Source organism: Hibiscus syriacus, unplaced genomic scaffold, assembly GCF_006381635.1.
Source record: "Hibiscus syriacus cultivar Baekdansim isolate YM2019G1 unplaced genomic scaffold, ASM638163v2 tig00004072_pilon, whole genome shotgun sequence".
Taxonomy (NCBI): domain Eukaryota; kingdom Viridiplantae; phylum Streptophyta; class Magnoliopsida; order Malvales; family Malvaceae; genus Hibiscus; species Hibiscus syriacus.
In genome coordinates, this window is record NW_024061998.1 from 1,840,023 (window position 1) to 1,866,001 (window position 25,979).

The window sequence follows — 25,979 nt, forward strand, 5'->3', positions numbered from 1 at the left end:
ATTATAGGGATCCTTGTTTCAGTCTCTAAATTATAAAACGTTCTGAAATGATCACTTGGCTTAAGAACTAGAGGAATGAACCCTCAACTTTAATTTTTTTAAATTTAGTCTTAATTTTAGGTAATTAACTTTTAACATCTCATTATCATATCAATTTAATTCCTAAAATCCAAAGCTTCATCTTATTCAATTATAAAAAAACCACATACATGGAAAGAAAATCAGAATACAAAAAGGTACATGCCACTATATTACAAACTCAAAATGTCTATAAAGTACAAAAATGAGTGGTTTATGACTCTTGAAATTTTATTTGTGTCTACCACATTAAAAAATTTATATTATTAATTTATGTGTAGTTTGTGTCCATCCTCAAAAAAATTAAAATTGTATTACTATGGTTATGTAACTGATGTTATGGTGATAGCGAACCGCTATTTAAATCCCTTGTATAGGGTGTAGTAAGCATTTGTTTTATGTCTTTCCTATCCTTTTTAAAGCCCAAGAGCTAATGGGAAAATATAGGAGTGTAGAACTATTCCTTATCATCCTTCCTTTAATTTGGATTGTGAAGAGGGCTCTAGTACAACAGCGCATCGGTGGAGGGATGACACCTTGGAGGTTGATTTACCTATGATGCAACGGAAGGATAATTTTTTTAGCCTTAAATGAAGAATGGCCATATGAATAATTAGATCATGGGGCGATGTTAAGACTAAATTTCATTGATTTTAACTTATGTCACCAAGGAAAAATTTAGGTTAAAGCTGGGCACCCTTTTTATATTCCTCTCTATCCTTTCCTCCTCCCCCTTCCCCTCCTCTTCCATAACTAAGCTTCATAGCTTAAAGTTGATAACTTGGCCTTCATTGTTGAGATTTTGAATTTAAGTTAGATTTAGCTCAATAATTCATAGAGCTTCCACTTAAAGACCACGTCTCCATAAAAGATGGTGTAGAGCAAGATTGAGGATTTTGAAGGAGTTTTGACATGTGATCTTAATCTATTGATTCAATCTCGTTTCTAGCATCATAAGTTCATTTCCTTACTCATTTTAAGCTCTTGGTTGTATTGGTAATTCAATCTACACTTGTTTTATTAGTGCAAGTTGGAGAAGCATCTAGTGAAAGAGGGAAAGAAAAATTTGGAGAAAGCCGAACAACGAGCTTCATTTCGAGATTTTGGCAAGAAGGTAGTACACTTCCAATTTTGAAATGCTTTTTGTTGGAAAAGTTACGATAAATTGTGAACTTTGAGGTGTATCTAAGGGTAAAGGTGGAGATTATTTATTGATTTATATTTTACTTTTAAGTTTTCCAACTTTAATGCATTCAGTGTTTTGGTTTCGATATTTTTACTAGGCGAAGTATTTCCATGGCCGGTTTACTTGTCGCTCCTGCCGATCATTGTTGGTTGTGCACTTTCTGTTTTTACCGAGCTCAATTTCAACATGACTAGTAAAAACAAAAAGAAAAACAACATGATCAACCTCTAATTTGTGCCTCAGATGTTCAAATACTGAGTTTGCCATTGTTGATGTTATATAGGCTTCATGGGAGCGATAATATCAAACTTAGCATTCGGTGTTTCGCAACATATTCTCAAAGAAAGGGATGAATGTGAAAACAGTCAGTGGGATGAACTAGTATGTTTGTTTGTCAATGTTAGGGACTTGAAAATTCCTAAATATCTGTTTGAATTGCTTAAACCAGACGATATGTAGTAAAGAAAAAGGGGTTTTGATTAAAAGGATTAAATAAGAGAAATCAATTTAAAGTAAAATTAAAGAAAATATAGATTGTAAAGTGGAAAATAAATACAGTAAAAACAACCTTAAGCCTCACTTTAACTCAATTTCTTTCGGATCATCGAATTAGATTTTCTCTTTGGGATTCACGTCGGTTACTTTGTTACTAATTTGATCTCAATTCTCTCTTGACAAGGCAATCTCACCAAGTGTGTTCCTAAGAAGTCGAATGTGCTTTCAATAAGTCGATCCTTCCTCCTACACATTTAATCACAACACCATCTTGACCAAAGTCAATCTTTGATTTTGAAAACTATTTTGATTTTGAAAATAAATGCAAAGATTAAGAGAGATATTCCGAATTTATTCAAGCGATTTTCAATTCTTACGTTAGAATTGAGTCATCACTTAAGCTCTTGGCTTATAAGAAAATTAGCTAATCATGACAAAAGTCATACTTAACATGTTTAAAAATAAAACTTAAAATAAAATGAAAATGAAAATGAAAACTTGCAAAAAAAAAAGAAATAACTTTATAAAACAAGAAAAAATAAGAATAGTTAATTCTGAGTTGTGTATTTAGGCTTACCCCAAGAATGTATTTATAGCCTCTAAAATCCTAGAGATAAAAATAAAAATTAAAATAATCCTAAAGATAATTTCAAGTGTTTTCTAAATTCAAACTTTAAAATTTAAAAATAAATCTCTTAAGATATCTTTGCATGTTCACCTTTCAGAAGACGCTGACTAGATCTTCTATAAAACTGTTGCTGACTGGACCTTCTAAAAACTGTCACGTCAGACCGTGTCATGCCCAGAGTCGTGACTATGTCTCCAACCGTGACCAAATAATAATAATAAATGCAGAATGCGTCATTTTTACTATTAATTCTGTAAAATAAGACCATGCACGAAAATAAACATAACACAACCAAATCAGCAACAATAAATTCATAAGATCAATAAATTAACGAGCAAATATTATCAATTCAGAACACTCATCATACACCTTTTGCAGTAGCTGTTGAGGGTCCTCAGCTTTGGGGTATTGGCTGGCAAAATGCAGTCTCACAAATTGGACCCAATTTCGTCTGGTAATCGCCACTAGCTTTCATGTAATCGTTCTTTCTAGTCGTGTTTAGCATTGCTTTTGAAAAAGTACGGTTTGCAGTCGACTGCTACTCCTAACCATGCTTTTGTCCTTCAATATGTTGCTTAAAAACAATTGTGTGGCTATCAATTTCTTTGCAGGTGGGTGGTAGCTCAGAGTGTGTTCTATCACTTATATAATCAGGTTTCATACATGTCTCTGGATCAAATTTCTCCATTGACATTTAGCGTCGGGAACACGATGGAGAGGATCTTGGTTATTGTCTCGTCTATCGTCATCTTCCCACGCCTGTTCAGCCTATTATGCTGTTGTAGCCGCCTCACTTATATAATCAGGTTTCATACATGTCTCTGGATCAAATTTCTCCATTGACATTTAGCGTCGGGAACACGATGGAGAGGATCTTGGTTATTGTCTCGTCTATCGTCATCTTCCACACGCCTGTTCAGCCTATTAATGCTGTTGTAGCCGCCATTGCAATCCTTGGAACCTTCCTTTATTCACAGGTATATGCTCTCTGTGTCTCTTTACTCAATTTGATTCCCCAAAGGACAAATTTGTCTTGAATTTTGAGACAAAAACTCATCCGAGTAGCTTTGCAGTTAGCCCTTTGGGTCATCAAAATAGCAGTATAAAGATTCAAAACAAGTACTTCCTGCGGGAAACACTGGAATTGGCCTGCCTGATTGATTTTCTAATGACCATGTATGCTTTTGAGCAGACAAAGCATTGAGAAAGGTGAAGGATTTCGAGATTCTGGTGAACTGACATAAAAGATAATAGAAGCCCAATCAGATGAATATTTGGATGCCTTTGATTTATTGATGTTCTAAGCAACAAGTATTTATGATCTTTGCACCCTTTTAGTGCAATCTTCCTAAAACAAAGGTGTTGAATCTTGAACTTCACGATCTTTTCTTGTATAATGTAGGGTAAAGCACAAAAATGTCGTTGCTTTGTTGAGTCTCCCGACTATTAAAAGTTACAAAGTAATCATCTAATTATAGAAGCCCATTTCGCGTTGCGATAGTTGGAGATCGCGTTGCGATTTTCCATTTCGTGTTGCGATAGTTGAAATCGCAACGCGATCTCCATCATCGCAAATTCGCGTTGCATTTCGCGTTGCGATTTTCCATTTCGCGTTGCGATAGTTGAAAATCGCGTTGCGATTTTCCATTTCGCGTTGCGATAGTCTACAGTTGTCGTTGCGATTTTCCAAATTCGTTGAAAAAAAAAAGATTTTGTTTCTTAAGAATTTTCTCTAAAAAGATAATATACGCGCGGACGTGTCGAAGACACGTACTACCACGACCACGACCACGATCACGACCCGAGACGGACGGCGGCGACGGTGCGCGAGAGTCCCCCTTGTTCTCTATCACTCAACAAGGAAGTGGGAAAGCCAAGCCTTAAATACCATTCCCAATAGTGTTTCCAATACAATGTGGGATTGAGCATTACCAACACTTGTTTCCAATACAATGTGATTATTCAGGAAACAATTAACAATCATGCACCTTAAAACAACTGAATCAACAACCAATTACATTAGTATTATACGATTAAATATGTCATAATTAAAAGTCAATCTACAATCAATCGCGATTATTGCAATTTTAAGCAAAACATTCAAAAATAATATCACTATTTAAGGCTCAATCCCACATAGTATTGGGAACAAGTGTTGGTAATGCTCAAATCCCACATAGTATTGGAAACACTATTGGGAATGGTATTTAAGGCTTGGCTTTCCCACTTCCTTGTTGAGTGATAGAGAACAAGGGGGACTCTCGCGCGCCGCCGCCGCCGTCCGTCTCGTCTCGGGTCGGGTCGGGTCGGGTCGGGTCGGGTCGTGGTCGTGGTCGTGGTCGTGGTCGTGGTCGTGGTCGTGGTCGTGGTCGTGGTCGTGGTAATGGTAATGGTAATGGTAATGGTAATGGTAATACGTGTCTTCGACACGTCCGCGTAGACTATCGCAACGCAAAATGGAAAATCGCAACGCGACTGTAGACTATCGCAACGCGATTTTCAACTATCGCAACGCGAATTTGCGATAGTAGAGATCGCATTGCGATTTTGTTGGTCATTTTCGCAAATCCAAAAAAAGTTGGTCAAAATCGTATATTATCTGAGATTTTTGGTCACTGAGGTTATTTTCTCTTTTTAAAAAATCAGAAGACTCAACGAAAGCAACACCTTATAGTCGGGGATTATTTGTATATTTACACGATACGATTTATCTTATATACAACATCAATAAATAATTTAAATTTTATAACATATTTACAAAATAAAATAATTCTTAAAAAAAATTAAGAAATAGAATGAAATACAATATAAGGATAACGTAAAATTTTATGTTAAAAGACGAATTTATAATATTTTAAAAAATAAAAATAAATTTTTAATAAAAAATAATATATAAAATATATAAAAAATTTAAATACAATCGTTCCACCCTACCATCAATCCGTGTTAACATGTAGGTCACCACTTGAGATGCTATGTGAACGTTACAAATTTATTACTTTAATCAACATTTGTATTAAAAAGGCGAATCAACTGATCATCGATGGTGAATCACAGTAAGTAGTAGATGGCAAGCTCCACGTTCTTTGCTTTTTGTTTTACTTATTTATACCTGATTCGATCTTCAATTAACAAGGTTAACAACCTGAAACTAGTTTCTTTCGATTCAAAGCATTAGCAGGTGTAAATCATTCAACGGAATATGTTTAAAAATTTTGAAATGGCTCGGCGATTTTGAATCCATCAAATGGTAAAATGTTGTTATCCCTAAAAGTTATGAATTTAAATAATTATATTTGTTGATTTAAATTGTCAATCATTAAAAAAGATTCTAAACAGATTATAATCATCCCGATAAATTACACACTAAGCCGAAGTTAGTCAGGGTTCACCCAGGGGCAAAGGTTTAACCCAATGTCGAATCAAAGTTAGGGAATTAGGCAGCCATGTCCGCAAAAACAGACAAATTCATAGAGGGTTTTTTAATACTTAATTGTTTAAAACTATTTTTCTTGTTTATTTATTAAACTAATATTTTTATATTTTTTATTGATATATTATTTTAATAAATAGTATATTTTATTGGATGACTATATATCACATCAATAATTAAAGATATATCTTGAGACATCTAAATCCCTAAAATGATCTTACAAGCTAGAGTGAGAATCTAATCTCTAAATATAATCAAAATATAATTAGGTTAGTTTAGAATATATAAAAAAATTTCAATTTAGATAATTAGAAGATAATATTTATTTTTAATTTTTTTTATAATTTACCATACATATATATCTAACATGCACAGGTAGTTTTACTGTACGACAGTCTTAATATACGACTATAGAAATACCTTACCATAAATGTTAATATTTTTTTAACATTTCTTGTAAAGCGCTGCCTAAAACATTATTTTTTAACCGGAAATATTAATTCCACCACCTAATTTCCGGTAGAAAAATAGTATCTTTCCTTGGTTGTATATTAATGTTGTCGTACCTTAGACATCCCCAACATGCACAATCATATAGTTGCCTGAACTTAAAACTTTTAAGAAGAACAATATTTTTTCTAATCATTGCTTATGATGATAATATTATTATACACGTGGATTTATGTACACTTTAAATTTTTAATTTTTTTAAAAATCATTCCTAAAATTGAGTTTTTATTTCATTTTAATACTCATTCAAAATTTAACATTAAATTTTGAAAAAAAAATTAAAAGTTTAGGTACTAAATGTTATGTATGGTTTTTAAAAAAATTAAAAGTTTAAATACTAAAACTGATAGTTTAGGTACTAAATGCGTAGTTTACCCTTTATGATTTTAATGATGTTTGAGTAAATATTTTGATACTGGTACGAAACTATTCAAATACTCTATATATGATCCGTATATGCAAACCACATTAATAAGGCATATTCATTATGTTAATAAATTGTCTTTGTGCGAGACAACACCTTTGATATGAATTAATTATGAATTTTTGTTGTGAAAAATTAGCTACATATGTGATTAAGATAAGATTTGTGATATGTTTTATGTACATGTGCTAAGAGGTAGCAATTAACCTACAAGTTAAGCTCAAATTATGATCTTCCGTGTAAATTTTGCTAAATGTTTCGTGACACTATTATGCTTAATATGTTTGTGTTGCTTTATATAATAAAAGTGGATTAGTTATGTATTCTTGACCTAGTAAAAAAAGTAAAATAAAATATATTTAATTTTAAAAATTTAATTCTCATCATTAAACTAATTAATCTAAAAATATTAAAGTCGTGCACCTTAAAATTTTACATATACAGATTTTTTTATATAAATGTAAAATTTAAAAGTTACGCAATTAAATCAAACTTAAATATCGACGTAAAATTTTATTTTACACAAATGTTGTTACTTGATAATAATTGACTATTTTAATTGTCAAAGTCAAATGCTTTTTTTCGAATAACATTACTATAAACTATATCATTATTTTTACAAATTAAGCGATCTTACTATTATCGAATTTATTGTTATCTCTTAAGATTTTGGATTCGAGAATTGCATATGCCGAAAATATGAGCATTCAATTGTGTATGCCGAAAATATGAGCATTCATTGTCAAAGAATTAAGAGTTTTTAAATAGATACTACCTTATATTTATGATTTTTACCAAAAAAAATCACCAAAAACATAAAATAATCGAAATAACACTCTTTGACCAATATTTATTGGAATGTCACCCTTTCGTACAGAGTGACAATAAGGCACATTTTGCAGGACGTACTTTGCCTACGTGTTAATCCCCCTCAGCAAATGTGCTTTTTACAAGGTGCGACTTATGCTGATATGGCCTACCACCTGGAAAGCGTATCCTGGGGATTGTGCTTTATGTTGACCTGGAAAAAATGCTTCCTACAAAATGTGTATTTGCAGTTTTTTCTCGTCGTCGTTCCCCACTTTTCTTTCTCCCTTCCTCGCCTTCCTACTCCCCCAACGCCCTATATAAACCCTAATTCCCTCTATCTAATCACACCAAACAAAAATCATATCATCTACTTTCTCTTATCTCTAATTTCTTTCTACTAGGTTCAGAACATTTGGTTTGAAGTTCAAGGTATAAGTTTTTTTATTCTTCTAATAAATGTATTTAAATTTTTTACTTAATTTTAGTTATTAATTTTTTTAAAATGTGTGCATTTAAAAAATGAAAGGCATGCTGCGATTGGATGAAAATCACACTTCAACTCATATTGTGAATATGGTAAAAAAATATTTAATTATGTTTAGTTAATTTTTTATATTTTATTGAATATTTTAAGTTTTAATATATTAATTTTTTTTATCAATTTGGAAAATGATCGTATAATGGAAGTGTTTATCCATAACACTAAGATGCCCAAACTGACTCGTATTTGAAGTTATTTAACTGATGCTAGATTTGGGTACATATAGAGACACACACATTCCATCTTACATATAAGGAGTGCACCATTACTCTAGAGGATGTTTCAATGCAGCTAAGACTTCTGGTAGATGGACGTGTTCTTATTGGTGTGGCGGTGGATAATTGGCATGGTTTGTGCGTGCAACATCAAAGAAAGTCACTGAATTCGTCCAACGGTGGTTGAACCTAGTTGACATTGCTTCAAGATAATTTTTTATAGTTGGACGAAAATTATTTTGATGAGGAGGCAAAAGCATTTGCTTGGACATATATTTTACGACTCATAGGAAGGATCTTGATGCCCGAAAAATCTCACAACCTAGTGCATGTTATGTGTCAAGTAGCGATATATACCTAAAATGGTATTGGTCACTGTCTCGTTCTTCTCAAATCTTAAATGTGGTATCGTATGACTTTTTATGTCCAATCGTAAAAAAATCATTTGTCTTCTATTTCTTACTAAGATAATTTCAATATTTAATTTATTATTGTATAATTAATTAAAATATTTTTTATATTAAATAGGTGGTCACATCAATAAAAAACCATTATGATATCCCTAATAAATTACAAGATAACAAGTTATTAATCGAGCAAAAATTAGGTTCAAATGTATGCATTTAATTATTAAGTTTTTTATTTCATTATTGTTATAATTAGAATTTTATTTAAATTTTGATAATAAATATATTTTTTCAGTTCTAATGGATGCCCTATATGAATGAAGAAATGAGGGCTGGCATCCCACTTGATTTGATGGGTCCATTGGACATATGGCTTGTGATTTTGCCTTTTATCTGTTATGCTACTGTTGAGTGACATCTGAGTGATTGTGTGTTTTGTCAATTTGGTTTCACACAGTTTCTTCCGAAAACACTTACAAATCTCAATAATATGCATAAACTTGACAGACAAGGCAAACATGATGTTGATTAGAGGGAGAAGCATAGTGAGAGGATAACGATGTGAAGGCACTAATATGAACACCTTCTCATTTGTCATTATATTTCTAAAATTCATTTCACGGTGTCATCTAAATATATTTCATGGTTCAATGAAAACGGATGTCATTAATACTTTTTGATGGCGTACGAGGCGAGTTTATTAGGAAAAATATCCACTACTACAATATCATCGTCCCCCGACTAATCGTAGACGAGTCTTCAACAGTGCCATCGGAAATAGCACAATATCCACCATCCTTCTAATTTACATCCCAAGCCCACCGATTTACAGGCCAAGCCTTCTGGTTTACATGTTGAGCCCACATGATTATATTCTGAGTCTGTCAATTTACATTCAAAGCTCTCCGAAGGATATTATACGCCTATGGACCTGGCTTTTGCTTTATATACATCATATCTGACGGGTGGTGCTCCTCCACCAACACTAACACCGTATGCAGCCCAACCACCGTTGTTATTCTTTTTACTATTTTCACAGTTCTCAACAAGTAGTGGGATTGTTCATCATACACTTTCACATTTATTATTCCATGAAGGTCCTTCAACATCAGCTCCAACCCAATAAGATGAAGCTAATGCCTATGAAGATGATGAGACTAAAGAGGAATAACAATCTATACGAAAAAATCCTATTCGAAATAGACAACTACCGCCCTCTGAAACGCATTCACGAAGAAGACATCATTAGTTTTTATATTATATTTTTAATTAAATATTATGTTTTTTTCGTATTTAGTTTTTATGTTTAATGTTATGTTTTTTAATTGAATATTATGTTTTAATGTTATGTTTTTATATTTATGTTTAATGTTATGTAGTTTTTATGGTTTTATATTATGTTTTAATGTTATGTTCTTATCTTATCTTATCTTTAATTGAATATTATATTTTTTATGTTTAGTTTTAAAGTTTAATGTTATGTTTTTTAATTGAATATTATATGTTTTAATTATACATTTAATGGTATATTTTTTTAAATTATTATTTTCAAGTAAAATGTAAAGGTGTGTTCTACGTAACACGTATTTTACGTGGACTGTCACATCAACATAAGGCGTTTTCTACATAGCACACATTTATTGAGTCGGATGTCATGTGTGTAAAGCGTGTCCTACAATACATGCCTTCGTGCCACGCTATACCAAGGAGTAACATTTCGATAAATATTAGTTAAAGTGTGTTATTTCAGTAGTTTTATATTTTTGGCTATTTTTAGGTAAAATCACCTTATATTTACCCTAATTTATAAAAAAAATATACCCTCATCTCAATCAATTAAATAAAATGGCAAATCTACAATTTTAATATTTAAGTTTAATTTTAAGATTCAATTTTGATATTCAATTTTTTTATTTAATTAAATACATGAAATTGATTTATCTATTCAAATTTGATTATTAGAAATTCAGATTCATTCATGTCATCTGAAATTTAGATATTGGTACCGAGAAACCAACTTCAACTATTTAATTAAACAAAAAAATCAAATATTGATTTAAACCGAGAAAATAAATTCAAATGTCAATTTAAATTAAAAAAGAAAATTCAAAACCTCGATTAAATAGAATAAAACAATTATAAAATTATATTTAAGCAAAATTTAAATACTAAAATATATGTTTACCCTAAATAAAACTCTACTTCATTCGTCCAATAATCCTTACATAAACAAATATCTTCAGAAAAAAGTCCTTTAGAAATCTCTCATCAGTTCGGTTTCTATCGTTTTCAATTGTCCCCTTTTTATTTGGAGTTTTTGGAAATGGATAGGACTGAATGGTGCCTTCTCATCGTGTGACTCAGTAACCATAGGCCAAAATTACGAGTCCACCGAGTTGGAAACTATGTTTTTAAAGAAAACTCCATGTAATGATTTTAATTATAATCATAGGTGGATATAATATTTTACGTTAGAGATAAATCTATTAAATGTTGAAGTAAAAGTATAAAATTTTATAGAGAACGAAAATATAATATTAATAAAAAATATTAAAAAAATATTTAAATTATATAAAAATTTAAAATGTTTAGAAGACGATTGACCTATTAGTCTACCTCGACTTATCCCTAACCGTAGTAATTAAAACTAGTATCTGATTTGTTGATGTTAGAGAAATATTTTATAAACAATGTTATATTTTGATATTATTTGTTTTAGAGTAAACTAACAAACAGTCACTAAAGTTTGACTGAGTTTTTGTTTTTCCACTGAACTTTTAAAAGTTACAAATTGGTCACTAATATATTAATTTGTAATAAAATTGTCACTCGCGGTTAACCACCGTTAACCTTTATAAAGGAAAGCTGAGTTTGACTGTTAAATGTTTAACTATACCATTGACCGCCACGTCGAATAACTGTTAGAATCTTTGTTTGACAATTCAGTCACTTTGGCAACTTTATGTTGATGAAGAAGCACCTTCGACACCGGCAGAGTCCTTGGCTGAGCAGAAGATCGTCATAGTGGAGCATAAACCACCTGAAAAATCTAAATTAGAGGAGGCTAAAGTAGAGGAAAAGAAAGGAGAAGAGGAAAGCCAAAGGAAGATTCCCCCACAACTGGAGAGAAACCAAACCCACCCTCGACGGGACTAGTAAGTCTGAGGGAATAACTACCGCTGCCACTCCAGAGCTGCTGCCTCCGAAGACAACTCCGCTATCAGAAGTGGAGAACCCTCCATTAGTGCATTAAGAAGAGCAAAAAAATAATGAAGGTAGCAGCAAAAATTATAGCTGATTTGGCTCCTTTTGATTATATTGGAGATACTTTGGTCGACTCTTTGAGTTATTTTTAATTAAAAAAAAGATTTTCTAAGATAACCCTTTAGTCAAATCTTCACCACTCCTTTACACGACCGCCTTTGCGCCGACCTTATTACAATTTCACCACTCCTTTTCGAGAACTACGTTTAAGGGTGTTTACCGAAGCAAAACAAAATTTATGGGGGTAAGTACAGGAAAAAAATTGCAGTTTCTCATGACTTATTTCTTTTGCATTGTTCATTTGCTCTTCTTTCACATATGGGGAAAAACCTAGTCGCATTGATCTATTTATATTGACCTCAACTCCGACACCGAAATATATAAACCTCACTTATTTACTCTCTGTGGCTGGTCCGTTTAACACACTCCTTAATTACCTTGAATCAATTAACTCATTGACGCCTTCTAAAACCAAGCCAACAACACTTAACAGGTTACGATTTTTACCCAAATACAATTCATTCGAGGGTCTTTAAAAGCCATTAAAGGGACATGCTGTGAGTACGATAACTAATTTGGCATTAAGGAGAAAAGCTGGTTCTTTGTTGGCTTGTTAAAATTTAAATTGAAGGTGTTTTAAACCATGTTTTCTACAACAGCAACAAAGTGATGAGCTTACACGGAGGATTAAATGAGTGCCTCATTTTGTTAGAAGACAGTAATTAAGCAAAGACAAAGATTTGAATTGCATGAATGGGACATGGTATCTATTCCGATAAAAATAAAAGACACGCCTAGTTCCGAACAGGGATAAAAGTGAGTGACTTATGCAACGTAGAGTGAGTGACTTATGCAACGTAGAGTGAGAGACTTTAGACCGAATTCTTTTACATGTCTTTGTAAACAACTTAAACTTTAGATTTTAGGGTGAGAAACATAAATAAAAACAGTATGGAGAGATTTGCACTAATGAAAAAATTGCAACCTTTTACTGCTACCAAGATGGTTCTTTGTTGGTTTGTTTTGCTTTAACAAGGACGTATAAAAATAGGATACGGTCTACGAGAACAAAGGCGGTGCAGGTATGGTCACTGGATAGTGGTCGAGGTTATAACTCATTAATGACAAGTTGAGTGCTTTTACTCGTTTCAATTTTGGTTTTTGCTGCTACCTTCATTGATTTTTGCTATTCTTTATGTGTTAATGGAGAGTTCTTCACTTCTTACAGTAGAGGAGTTGTCATCGGAGGCGACGACTATTGATTGGCAGCGATAGTTATGCCCTTAGATTTTCTAGTCTCCGCTTGGGGGTGGGTTTGATTTCTCTCCAGCTTTGGGTGCATCTTCCTTTGGCTTTCCTCTGCTTTCTTTTCTTCTACTTTCGTCTCCTCTGGTTTGAATTTTGCCGATGGTTTCTCTCCACTGTCACGATCTTTTGCTAAGTCGTGAACTCTATTGGTGTTCGAAAATCAGTGGCGCATCCAAAAATTTAATAACGGAGTCAAAAAATTTAGTATTTTTCTTATAAATAATGAGTATGCAATTTTTTTTCTTTTTTTCTTATAACATTATACTAGATTTAACTAATTTCCCAAAATAATGGGATGCACATGACCTCTATGGGACTTAGTGCATCCGCCTCTGTCGAAGATGCTTCTTCATCAACGTAAAGTTACTAAAGTGACCGAATCATCACACAAGGACTCTAATGGTTCTCTAGGGGGCAGTCAACAGTCCAACTCACCTTTCTGTTACTGAGGTTAACAAAGATTAACGTCGAGTGACCATTTTGTTACAAATCAATAATCTTAGTGACCAATTTATAACTTTTGAAAATTCAGTGAGGAAAGAAAAAACTTACTCAAATTCTAGTGACCATTAATGTAGTTTACCCTTTGTTTTATAAGGATTTAGAGATGACGATTTAAGATTTAGAAATTAAAAGTTAAGTGTTAAAGTTTACTGTTCAGAATCACATTCGTATATAAATATGCATGTTTGTGGAGTCTAAATTCAATATCTAGATTAACTAATGATATTATAATAGCAGAATGACTCAATTATTATAAAAATAGAGTAGATGGATTAAATTTTAAATAATAACATATTAGAGTGACAAATCAAAATTTCACCATAAACATACTTCTTCCTTCTTTTTGAATCAGACTTTGGTCAAATCCCGTAAAAATATACCCAAGGGGGGTTTACAAAGAACTCCAATATTATAATATAATATTATTGTCAAGGGTCAAGGTTGGCATGCAAGCAAGAAAGCAACTGCCAGACACCATTCATTGCATCCAAATCTTATCAATTCTTACAATAATCCTTCTATATAAGCATTGAGATTTGGTGATGGCTTATTCGCTGAAGCACCGGCAAATTGGGTATATTACAAAGCCATGGAGTTTTCTTTGCTTTGCATTGGTTACCTTGCCTTCCATATGCTCGTGTTAATGCCTCTTCCAATTTCATCGGAGCTGCTGACTCTGAAACAAAGCTTTGGTAATAACCCATCTCCGTTTCCTCCAAATTTTCTCTTCGGGACAGCCTCTGCTGCTTACCAGGTTTGCTTTCTCACCATTCTTTCAATCTCTTTATCCTATTCGATATATATGTATATAGTTCTTTATTAGTCAAAGTGATCGGGACGGATCAAGATTAAATATTAGCAAATACAGAAATATTAAACTTATTTAAGAAGACTATATTTAATCTGTTTAATATTTAAATTTACAATAATCTAAATTATTATTGAAAAAATTTGAGAATATTGAATTATCCTTCTTTAATCCGGCCCCTACTTAATTAAATATTTAATAAATTTTTATATTTTTAATTCGAATACATATTTTTAAATAAACTAAAATACTAATCTATCGAACATAAAAAAATTTATAGGGGCATGGCCCTTTGGACCCCAACAGAGGTCCGCCCTTAAAAATGATTATAAGGTAATATAAATTTGAAAGTCTCTTTAATAATTAACGCTCAAATATTCCTATAAATATCATGTTCGAATTTAAGACCTCCAAGGATAACAATCATATGTTTAACCACTGAGGTCACTTAGTTCATACATATATAAAATTGTATAACGAACACATAATTTTATGTCAATAATAAACTTATAAAATTTAAGTAGGAAAATTTATAAAATTTTAAAAATAGAAATAAAAATAAATTATTAATAGAAAATATTTAAATCATATAAAAATTTAAAATTTTCAAGAGAGAATTGTCCTGGTGAGACTCCTCGGTCCATTTCTGGTTGTATATGTAGACTTTTTTCTTATATTTCTGGCAGTATGAAGGTGGTTACTTGAGTGATGGCAAAGGATTGAACAACTGGGATGTTTATACCCATAAGCCAGGTGATTTCTTAGCTTTCTTCACCGGCATTCAACATTGGATTTGAAGCTTTCTCTTGTCTATTGAAAATGATGTTTTCCACGTTTAACAAAAAAAAAGAGGGAATGTATTGCAGGAAACGTCGTCGATGGAAGCAATGGAGACATAGCGTTGGATCATTATCATCGCTATTTGGTAAGCTTACTTTTGTACTTTATACATTTAAATTATATGCAGATACATCATCAATAAATTGATAAGTAATTTTATACATTTAAAGTGATTTCTTCTGAGCAAGAACCAAGCGACTTCGATGGTAAAAGAATTGTTATTATTCCTTAAGGTTTCAGGTTCGAGCATGAGGAATGAATGTCATAATTTAGGGATAATTAGAATGTTCAAAAGTTTAATGACTAATTTATAATAAGAGTCATAGTTTAGGAATTAAATTAGAATATTCAAAAGTTTAAGGATCAATTTAAAATGAAGGTTATAGTTTGGGGACATATGAATTAATTGCACCATACATCCTCAAACTATGACTTATTCTAAATTGATCTTTGAACTTTTGATTCTTCTAATTTCATCCTTAAGCTATGACTAATTTCATATGTCCCCAAACTGTAACCTTCATTTTAAATTAGTCCTTAAACTTTTAAATATTCTAATTTAATTCCTAAACTATGACTTGTGCTAAATTGATCCTTAAACTTTTAAATATTCTAATTTCATTCTCAAATTATGACTCTAATTCTAAATTAGTCTTAAAACTTTTAAATTTTTCAGTTTCATCCCCAAACTATGACTCTCATTCTAAATTGATCCCAAAGCTTTTATGTTGCCATATTCTTTCGAATTAAAAGATGCATGAACAATAGAAATAAATTACCGTGATTAAAAATGATCAAATTAGAAAGTATAAAATTTATGACTTACGTATAGTACATGAGCAAATAACATAATTTAACCTAACAATTTTAATGATTACTACTTGTGTAGGAACAGAATTCGAAAATTTGAAAATTACATGAAACAATAGTGATCAACTTAGAGTACAAGAACTAAATCTGCAATTTATGCATTGTAAAAGGACTAACAAAATAATTTGAATATATATATATATATATATATATACTATAACAAAAAAGGAACTCACAAAAAATATCACGAGTATCTTGTTTATTCTCAGAAAATGTGAGAGAGAATTAGAAGGTGACTTAGAGTTGTTCATTTGATATATAGGAAGACATTGATCTAATGGCCTCACTTGGAGTCGACAGCTATCGTTTCTCTATTTCCTGGGCAAGAATTTTACCCAGTAAGCCCTTTGAAACACACCATTGATGTTTAATCAAATATTCTGATATCTAATCATTATCTCCAATTTCATATCAGAGGGAAGGTTTGGCAATGTCAACTTAGCAGGCATCCATTTCTACAACAAGCTAATCAATGCTCTCATGCTTAAAGGTATATTTACATATATTTGCATTTCATGAATGAAATTTTCTTCAAAAACAATGCATAAATAACTGCAGATTTGGCCATTTTCTACAGGGATTCAACCATTTGTAACTTTGAATCATATTGATCTTCCCCAAGAGATGGAGGACAGATATGGAAGTTGGCTGAGTCCTGAATCACAGTAAATAATCTATTTTCCTTTTTTTTTTAAATGAAATGGTAACTTGTATTCTCTCTAATGTTTTTTTTCCCTTAACTTTCATTTTTGCAGACTGGATTTTGCATATTTTGCAGATTTGTGCTTCCAGTCATTTGGAGACAGGGTGAAGTATTGGATCACTTTCAATGAACCCAATTTTCAGGTCAAGTTCGGGTATCGAGTAGGGACTTTCCCGCCTTCGCGATGCTCGTTTCCATTTGGAAATTGTACCGATGGTGATTCAGAGAATGAGCCTTTCATAGCAGCTCAAAACATTATCTTATCCCATGCAGCAGCTGTTAATATTTACAGATCCAAATACCAGGTATATCAAATGGCACTAAAAAAACTCTAAATGCACCATTTGCTTAAATGCTTAAATGTAGACTTGCATTTTATTTATTTTTTCTTAAATGATGAATTGTTTTAGGCCAAGCAAGGTGGAAGCATTGGAATTGTTGTCAACGGGGCATGGTTTGAACCCATCAGCAACTCCATAGCTGACAAGCTAGCAGCACAAAGAGCTCAATCCTTCACTATTGATTGGTTCTTAGACCCTGTTGTTTTTGGTAGATATCCTCCTGTAATGCAAAGCATTTTAGGGTCTACTTTACCAGAATTTTCGAAAACCGAGAAGGAAATGCTGAAGAAAGGAGTGGATTTCATCGGAATTAACCATTATACAAGCTATTATGTCCAGGATTGTATGTTCTCCGTGTGTGAACCGGGGACAGGAACCTCAAGGACTGAAGGGTTATGGAGACAAAATTCACAGAAAAACGGCATCCCAATAGGAGAACCTGTATGTTATCTTATTCTTTCGCCTGTTGAAACATCACGACCGACCAATACACTATGATGCAGCCTAGGGAACTGAAGGCTCCCGGTCGGTCGGTCGGTCGGTCGGTCGTGACATACTTGTATAACAACTTGATCCCAGAAGCTAAATCTTTTTGCTATGCAGACTGATGTGGAATGGCTACATGTTTACCCTAGAGGAATGGAAAAGATCATAACCTATCTTAAAAAGAGATACAACAACATCCCAATGATCATCACAGAAAATGGTATGATGAGACAAAATTGTCCCTCAAAGTTCAATCTAATAGCTTTTTTTTGGGGACACTCATACATGTATCATGCTTGATTTTAGGATATGGTGAGGTGACCAAACCAAATTCCACCATTGAAGATTCCTTACAAGACACCAGACGAGCCAAATACATGGCTGGATACTTGGATTCTCTATCAACAGCAATCAGGTGGGGGAAAAAAGCAAATGAGAAAGAAACTAATCATTACATTAATTGCTTATGTTTCTTGCCTGTTAACTGATCAGTTTGTGTCTGCCATTCAGGAAAGGAGCAGATGTTAGGGGCTATTTTGCTTGGTCTTTGCTAGACAATTTCGAATGGGAATTTGGGTTCACAAGAAGATTCGGACTTCACCATGTTGATTTGAAGACACTGGCGAGAACACCCAAGTTTTCTGCAACTTGGTACAAGAATTTCATTGCAGAGCATGCCAATGTAAAAATCCGAGACAGTTGATTGTGTCCGTACAAGGATGGATCGAGGGGAGTGTTACGAGGTGCAATCACGCCATAAAAATTTTAAATTGTCATATAATTTAGATGTTTTCTTTATATTTTTCATTAATAATATAATTCCGTACCCCTTAAATTTTAATATAACTTTTTAAATATGCAAATTTTGATATAAATTCTTACGTTTGACGGTATATTTTGTCATAGCGTTTTTTTATTAATCATTGGTATTAGCGATATATTGATCGACTAATTCAGACCGGGTGTTGCAGAGGCCCATTATGGGGGCGATCCTCCTAACCCAGTTTGCTTCATACGCAAATGTCAAACTTCGAACTCTTGACCTTACTTAAAGAATCTAGTGTTTTATCCTACTAGACCAATTGGTTGTTGGTATAGCGTTTTTGTAATATATTAATAAGAATTTTAAAAATGAAATAATTAAGAAGTTTCAAATATTCGAGGAACCTAGTGATTATTTGGAGGGGTGAGGGGGAAGAGTAATTAACTTATACGCACAAGGGCGAGGTAAACAAAATGGAGGGATATAGGGAAATCTACATTGTGAGTAATTAAACTTAATATCAACAAGAAGGGGGGGGGCAGTAAAATTAATTTTGACACGAGGAGGAATGAAGTAGAAATTTTGGGCTCATGGTTGATTGGTGGTGGCAATTAACGGTGATCGAAGAAGATGATAAGTGATGATGGTCAATAATGTGAATTTTCACTAATTCAATAATTAAATTAATATTTTATATAAAGTTTATGATTTATATTATTTTTTATGTAAAATTTAAGGTTACATTTATATTCTATAAACAATTAAGGGGTTTAATTAAAATTTAATAAATTTTATTAACGTATCACGTCAACCAAGTGATGACAATTAATGGTTCAGTGACCAAGACGGATAGAAAATAAAAGTGACTAAAAATAAATATTTTTAAAATAGATAACTAAAATCGAATAGACAAAAAATATAAGAAACCACTCATATTATTGACCTTTATTTTTTATCTGATGAAAATATATTTTCATTCAACTAGAAATACGATTTTTAGTGATGTTCAGTTAGTCAATTCGATTAATCGACCGAACCGACTACTTAAAATTTATTAATTGATTTTTTTTCTTTTTAACATTAACCTAACTAAAACATTTTGAAATAAACATTAAACTACAAAGATATATTTTCATTCAACTAGAAATACGATTTTTAGTGATGTTCAGTTAGTCAATTCGATTAATCGACCGAACCGAACTACTTAAAATTTATTAATTGATTTTTTTTTCTTTTTAACATTAACCTAACTAAAACATTTTTGAAATTAAACATTAAACTACAAAGTCAGCATATCATGAGCCAGTATGATTAGTTTTTTTTTTTTAAATTAAACATTAAACTACGAATCTCCTTTGATCTATAGCATGAATGCTACAGTTACTGATGTTCGACCTATCATATTAAATTTGCATAACTAAGGGATCTCAACCCTGCGATCAAATGGTCCACCTTAACCTTTAATATTAAAACATTGATACTACTATTTTATTTACATACGATTACAACATGCTCATAATGATAATTTGTTATATTAACTATAAAGCTTTATATGAGAACTCATCGATGTGTGATTGAGATTATATATCTCATCTTACATTTCTTTGACGTGTTACTGAAGTTGTACGTATTCATCTCACACTCCTCTTAGTTGGATTAAGATTATATGTGCTCATCTCGCACTCCTTCGGGTGAGATTAGAATTGTTTGTGTTTATCTCGCCCTCCTTAAAACGACTTTCTTTACTCATTCTCTCCTCATGAAGGTACTTGCATGTTTTTATCCACGTCTTTCGATGACTCTTACCTTGTTCAAATAGCACCTTGCTTTCGGCTTTCTAAATGATCATCCCGAGTTTGAGAGTAGTATTTTTTTCTTTGCGCTAACTGATTTTGCTTCCAACTCAAAATACGAGGGTGAGGTTTAGGGCCGTGGTAGGGTTTTCGGGGCTTGTACAAATTTTTATAAAGGGATCCATATTTTTTAGATATATTCGATATCGGGGCAACAATAGTGGCATTTTCTTGACAAACACCGCGATTGATCCATCTATAATGGCGTTTTATCAATAAAGCCGCAATAATAGTGGCGTTTTTTTGAAAAAAACGTCGCAATAGGTCCATCTATAGTGGCGTTTATTGGAAAAACGCCACTATATATTTACTTTTTTGGGGCCCCATTTTTTGGGGCCCTGCGCGGTCGCGCAGTTCACGCCGCCCCAGCCACGGCCCCGGTGAGGTTGCATGTTTGGGTTTTACATCATGACTTATTCTTTCGAGTGCAAGTTAGTCCATTCTCATTATACATCGAAGGTTGATGAACAGCATATGAGGTGGTGGTTTACGTTGGTTTAGATGATGAGAAATATAGAGGTTGTCCGACAATTGATGATTCACCTTTTTTGATGTGGACGAAGAATCACTAGTTAGTTTGATTTTGTCTCAAAGGATCTTTCATTAATCGGAGCAAGAGAAAGTGATAGAAAAAAGAGAGAGCGTCCCCTTACTAGATGAAAATATATCCATATTTATTTTTTTCCACACGATATCATACGTGACGTAATAATGTTAAGAGGAATAAATTTTTTATACGCTTCGTGTAGGTTATGATGGTTTAATCATTCTAATATATTAACTATCTTTAGGAAGTTAGTGACCCTTTTAGAGAGGAAAGACACAACACCACTAACATTATGGATGATCAAGGTTAAAATGCTCTTGGAAGCAAATATATTTTTTATTTTCTAGTCTGATGTCGAATTCAAATAATGAATATCCAAAAATATATATTTTCATCTTCTCTAAATTCGTAATAACTAATAATTTTAACCTTTAAATCCGAATAAATCCACAGTATCCGACCAAGAAAAACAAATCGGATATATCATATATGCGGAATGGCTGCATGACTTGCATCCAGCCAGTCTCTTCCAACCAGGAAATTTGGATCTTAATATCGGATTTCAGACACTGAAAGCCCAACAAATCGTAGGTTCCTGTCTCTTGGGGCCCATTGCAGAAAATTCTATGTCCTTTCTTTGTCGGCTTGTGTTTTTGTCCTGTTCTTTGACCATCTTGTCTGATAGGAAGCTTAAAAAAGTACCCAAAAATACTCAATCTATCACATCCCGAAACGTATCCCCTGTTGAAAAACCCAGCACCCAACTCCGTAAAGGTGAACTCTTTAGCTAAATCTAAAGGAAAAATCCAGCAAAAAAATATGAACAGAGAAAACACATGGAGTGGTGCGTTTCGATGCCAAAGGTTGAACTTCATGCTCACCTCAATGGTTCAGTTAGGAACTCTACTCTATTGTGAGCTTACAACCCTTTTTTCCCTCTCTTTATTTTTTAAGGTTTTCAACTTGTCTTTGTTATTCTGAATTCTGAAAGCTGAATTAGATGTTTTGTTGTCTTCTTGACAGTGAACTTGCTAGAGCTTTGGGTGAAAAGGGTGTCATTGTTTTCTCAGATGTGGAGAATGTTATAATGAAAGGTATATATATGTTTCTTCCTCTTCCTTTTCTTAATGATTTAGTCCTCTATTTTATTATCTAGAACTCGAACTCGTTGTTCTTCGGCATCATAGATCGAAATTCGAGTCGATAAGAGTGAGTTTAGCTACTTGAGTGTGGTTTGGGGTTGAGTTGTTTATCGATTCAATTAATCCTTTTACACAATTCGGAAAATGGGGTTTGATTTTAGTGTGTGCGTGTGTTAAAAGATTGGTATTTGGGAACATTCCTATATGTTTTTTCTTTCGGTTCAGATGACCGTACACTACATGAAGTGTTCAAGCTGTTTGACCTCATCCACATTCTCACTACCGATCACTCGACCATTACAAGGATTACGAGAGAAGTAATGAAGCTTTCCACTTGAACGTATCTTTTAGCGTAGTTCATTGTGTTGTGAATCCTCTCATACTTTGTTGCTATTTGGACATACAGGTCATTGAGGATTTTGCTTCCGAGAATGTTGTATACCTCGAGCTTAGAACAACTCCTAAGGTACTTTGATTAACTGTTTTTGATTCATGGGATGTAGTTTGTTTTTGAGCTAATGAAATCATGGAAACGTTGTGCAGAGAAATGATTCTATAGGAATGAGCAAACGATCGTATATGGATGCCGTGATGGAGGGTTTAAGAGCTGTCAGTTCAGTCGATGTTGATTATTCACCTACTGGATTGAAGACCGATACAGTTAATGGAACTGCTCGAAAGAAGATATATGTAAGGTTTCTTCTCAGCATCGACCGACGTGAGAGCACCGAAGCTGCCATGGAAACCGTAAGTTAAGATTGCAGTTTTTGGAAAGTTTGTTATTTGTTCTATAAATATAACTATATCTTATTTTCTTAGGTTAAGCTTGCACTGGAAATGAGGGATTTAGGGGTAGTCGGCATTGATCTCTCCGGAAACCCAATTGTTGGCAGTTGGTATTCATACGCAAACACTTTCTTCTTGTTGCCGCTAAATAGTCGGTCATGAATACTGTTAATTCTGTACTAGTTTACCCATGATTGTGTATTTTAAATTTTATTAGCATCTGATGTAGGGATACGTTCTTGCCTGCGTTAAAGTTTGCTACGGAGCAGGGTCTCTATATCACTCTTCACTGCGGAGAGGTGCGCGTTCGTTCCTACTTCTTGAAACTTTCATAGTACTAGCTTGCTTTATAGTATTTGAAATAACACCTACTAGTTTACTTTCATATCTTAGTGCTTGTAGGTACCTAACCAAGAGGAAATCAAAGCAATGATAGACTTTCTTCCACATAGGATCGGTCATGCTTGTTGCTTCGACAAGGAAAACTGGAGAAAGTTGAAATCAGTGAAAATCCCCGTAAGATGTTTATCACTTAGTACATATGTTGATACCCGAATTTCAAAACCATTTACTTAATAGATTGCTTTGAGTGTGATATATCACTTGGTACATTGGTTGATTTATTGTAGGCCGACTTTTTTTTTTGGTTTTAGAATGTTTAGCGACCTAAGATCTCCTCTTTCGTTTCGTAAAAACCTTTTCCAGGTTGAGATTTGTTTGACATCCAATATCAGGACGGAAACGATTTCTTCAATAGATATTCATCATTTCGGTCAGGCTTATATGCTTCTGTTTCAACTCTTTTAGTAGATACTTTGCAAGTATATGTAATCTGCTATTCTCAAAGTTTTCGAGCATGTTTTGCTTTTTTTGTTTCGTTCTCTCATTTAGACGAATCTACTGTGTGAAACGGTATTGCAGTTGATCTATACAAGGCAAAACATCCTTTGGCTCTCTGCACAGACGATTCTGGGGTTTTCTCCACCAGTCTTTCCAGAGAGTACGGTCTTGCGTCCTCTGCATTCAGTAAGTGGAATATTTAACTTGCATGTATGAAGGGTATACGGCAAATAATTTGTTTATGTGCTCATTGATGATTTACCCTGCTGCTGCTGCTTTCCCCAGGTCTCGGAAAGACCGAAATGTTTCAGCTTGCTGAAAATGCTATTGATTTCATATTTTCTGATGATGGAGTAAAGGCAGATTTAAGAGCAACATTCAAAGCATCCGCCGAGAAGCTGGATTTATGAGTCGGTATCGATATCATAAGCATAATTATACTTCCTACTGAGCATACTTTATAATTATAGGGCATTGGTAACATTGTTGTTCCAATTTCAGTTGCAAGCAATTTGAGACCGTGCTATATCATATCATTTATATATGACTTTTGTTGATTTTTTTAGGCTGAATTTCATCCTATGTTTGACATAGAGTCGTATGTCTTTTTTCGAGTATCTTCCATGCTCATCTTACGGGCCATGGTTGGATCTCGTAACAAACCCTTCCCTGCTGATAATGTGTTCTTTCGTTCGAACTACACGTGTCTTATTATTGTAACCAAATCTTGTCGTCGATGTTACTCGGTACCCAATGTCAACTACCCCTTGATGTTGCTTTCTATGATTGTTGAGATTCTAGTTGCAGGCCAGCTTCAGCTTCAGGTCTTGGCCTTTGTGTATGTCTCTCATTGAAATAATACAATGTTGAAGATGGGCATTTGGGCAAAAGGTTTTATGCCTATTGCCGCCCAGACTCTTTTTAACTCGAGTTTAGTCTTGCATGGTGTCTTTTTATTTATTAAGTAGAGATATTATATTGAAGGCAAGTATCGGGACTCGAACCTACTCAAAGTGAGACAATGATTTCTGCTCGGTGATACCTTTAAATTGAAAATTAAATTAATTTTTTTTTATTTTAATTTGACATAATTTAATCTCGTTGAAAATAGCTCCACCAAAGTTCAAGGGTACGGATTGAGCAATGTGCAGACTGAAGGTGATAAACATAGGTTTAGGTGTATGGATTGAATCTATTGGCTCGTGATAATTGTCCTATCTTCTTTTGGTTTATTTTTAAAGTTTTAAAATAAATTAAATTTGTGAACACTCATTATTTATGAGTGAAAAATTTATATAAAATAAAAATAATAATTTTATTTAATAAGGACGATTGGTTGAGTGGTAAAATGTTTAATAAATTATGATGTATTCTTATAATTACTGATGTTCGAACCTATAACTTCTATGAATAATAATCATTTCATTAATCACTAAAATAATTTAATTCATGAGATAAATTCACACACACATATAGGGATGAGTTTTATTATGTAAAATTAATAAGTTTAGCACTAATTTATAATTATTAGATTTAAATAAATAAATGTCTTAAATTTGATTAAAATTTATAACTCATAAACAAATATTTATTTAACTCACGGTAAAACAATATCATTTTTACCCTAAATCTCAAAATCTCAAATCTAAATTCAAAACCCTAAATCTTAAATCTTAACCTTAAAAGGAAAAAATATTATTTTACTCTGAGTTAAAGAAATTATTTTACTGAGAGTTAAATAAATATTTATTTATGGTTTATAAATATTAATTAAATATAACTATTTATTTATTTATTTAAATCTAATTGTTATAAATTAATATAAAACTTATTAATTTTATAAAGTTTGATTTGAACCTAATCCTATAATATATATTCATATATATATATATATATATATATATATATATATATATATCATAATTGAGATATCTACATTTAGGGTAAACTATAAATTTGATCACATCTGTTTCAATTTTATCTATTTTTAATTATCAATGTTAGAAAAATATTATATTTCGGACATTTATGTTACCGAATTATTATATTTTGTTCATTAAGTTGTTAACCCTCTTACTTTGATAACGTGACATGTTAAAATGATTAATTTTTGTTTGAACCTTAGACTTTAGATAAAATGTTAATTTAAATTAAATTTGAGATAAAATATCAATTTAACTATAAAATTCGCTCAAAA

The 25,979-nt window shown here is 32.6% G+C and overlaps 2 protein-coding genes and 1 pseudogene across 2 annotated transcripts; all 3 read left to right on the forward strand.

Annotated features, from left to right (window-relative positions):
• The first annotated feature begins 209 nt into the window (after window positions 1-209).
• On the forward strand, window positions 210-3,513 carry LOC120190078 (annotated as a pseudogene).
• Window positions 3,514-14,344: 10,831 nt separating this feature from the next.
• LOC120188773 (beta-glucosidase 46-like) lies at window positions 14,345-18,599 on the forward strand. Its single transcript, XM_039192177.1, has 11 exons — window positions 14,345-14,557; window positions 15,298-15,364; window positions 15,478-15,536; window positions 16,584-16,659; window positions 16,737-16,811; window positions 16,899-16,986; window positions 17,077-17,329; window positions 17,435-17,806; window positions 17,969-18,071; window positions 18,158-18,266; window positions 18,362-18,599. Exons 1-11 carry the CDS (start codon window positions 14,393-14,395, stop codon window positions 18,552-18,554), a joined length of 1,560 nt encoding a protein of 519 aa, XP_039048108.1. The 5' UTR covers window positions 14,345-14,392; the 3' UTR covers window positions 18,555-18,599.
• A 3,148-nt stretch (window positions 18,600-21,747) lies between these two features.
• On the forward strand, window positions 21,748-24,347 carry LOC120188784 (N6-mAMP deaminase-like). The gene is made up of 11 exons (XM_039192184.1): window positions 21,748-21,927; window positions 22,038-22,108; window positions 22,382-22,473; window positions 22,563-22,622; window positions 22,700-22,903; window positions 22,976-23,052; window positions 23,172-23,241; window positions 23,345-23,458; window positions 23,648-23,714; window positions 23,864-23,968; window positions 24,068-24,347. Exons 1-11 carry the CDS (start codon window positions 21,851-21,853, stop codon window positions 24,190-24,192), a joined length of 1,062 nt encoding a protein of 353 aa, XP_039048115.1. The 5' UTR covers window positions 21,748-21,850; the 3' UTR covers window positions 24,193-24,347.
• The last annotated feature ends 1,632 nt before the right edge of the window (window positions 24,348-25,979 follow it).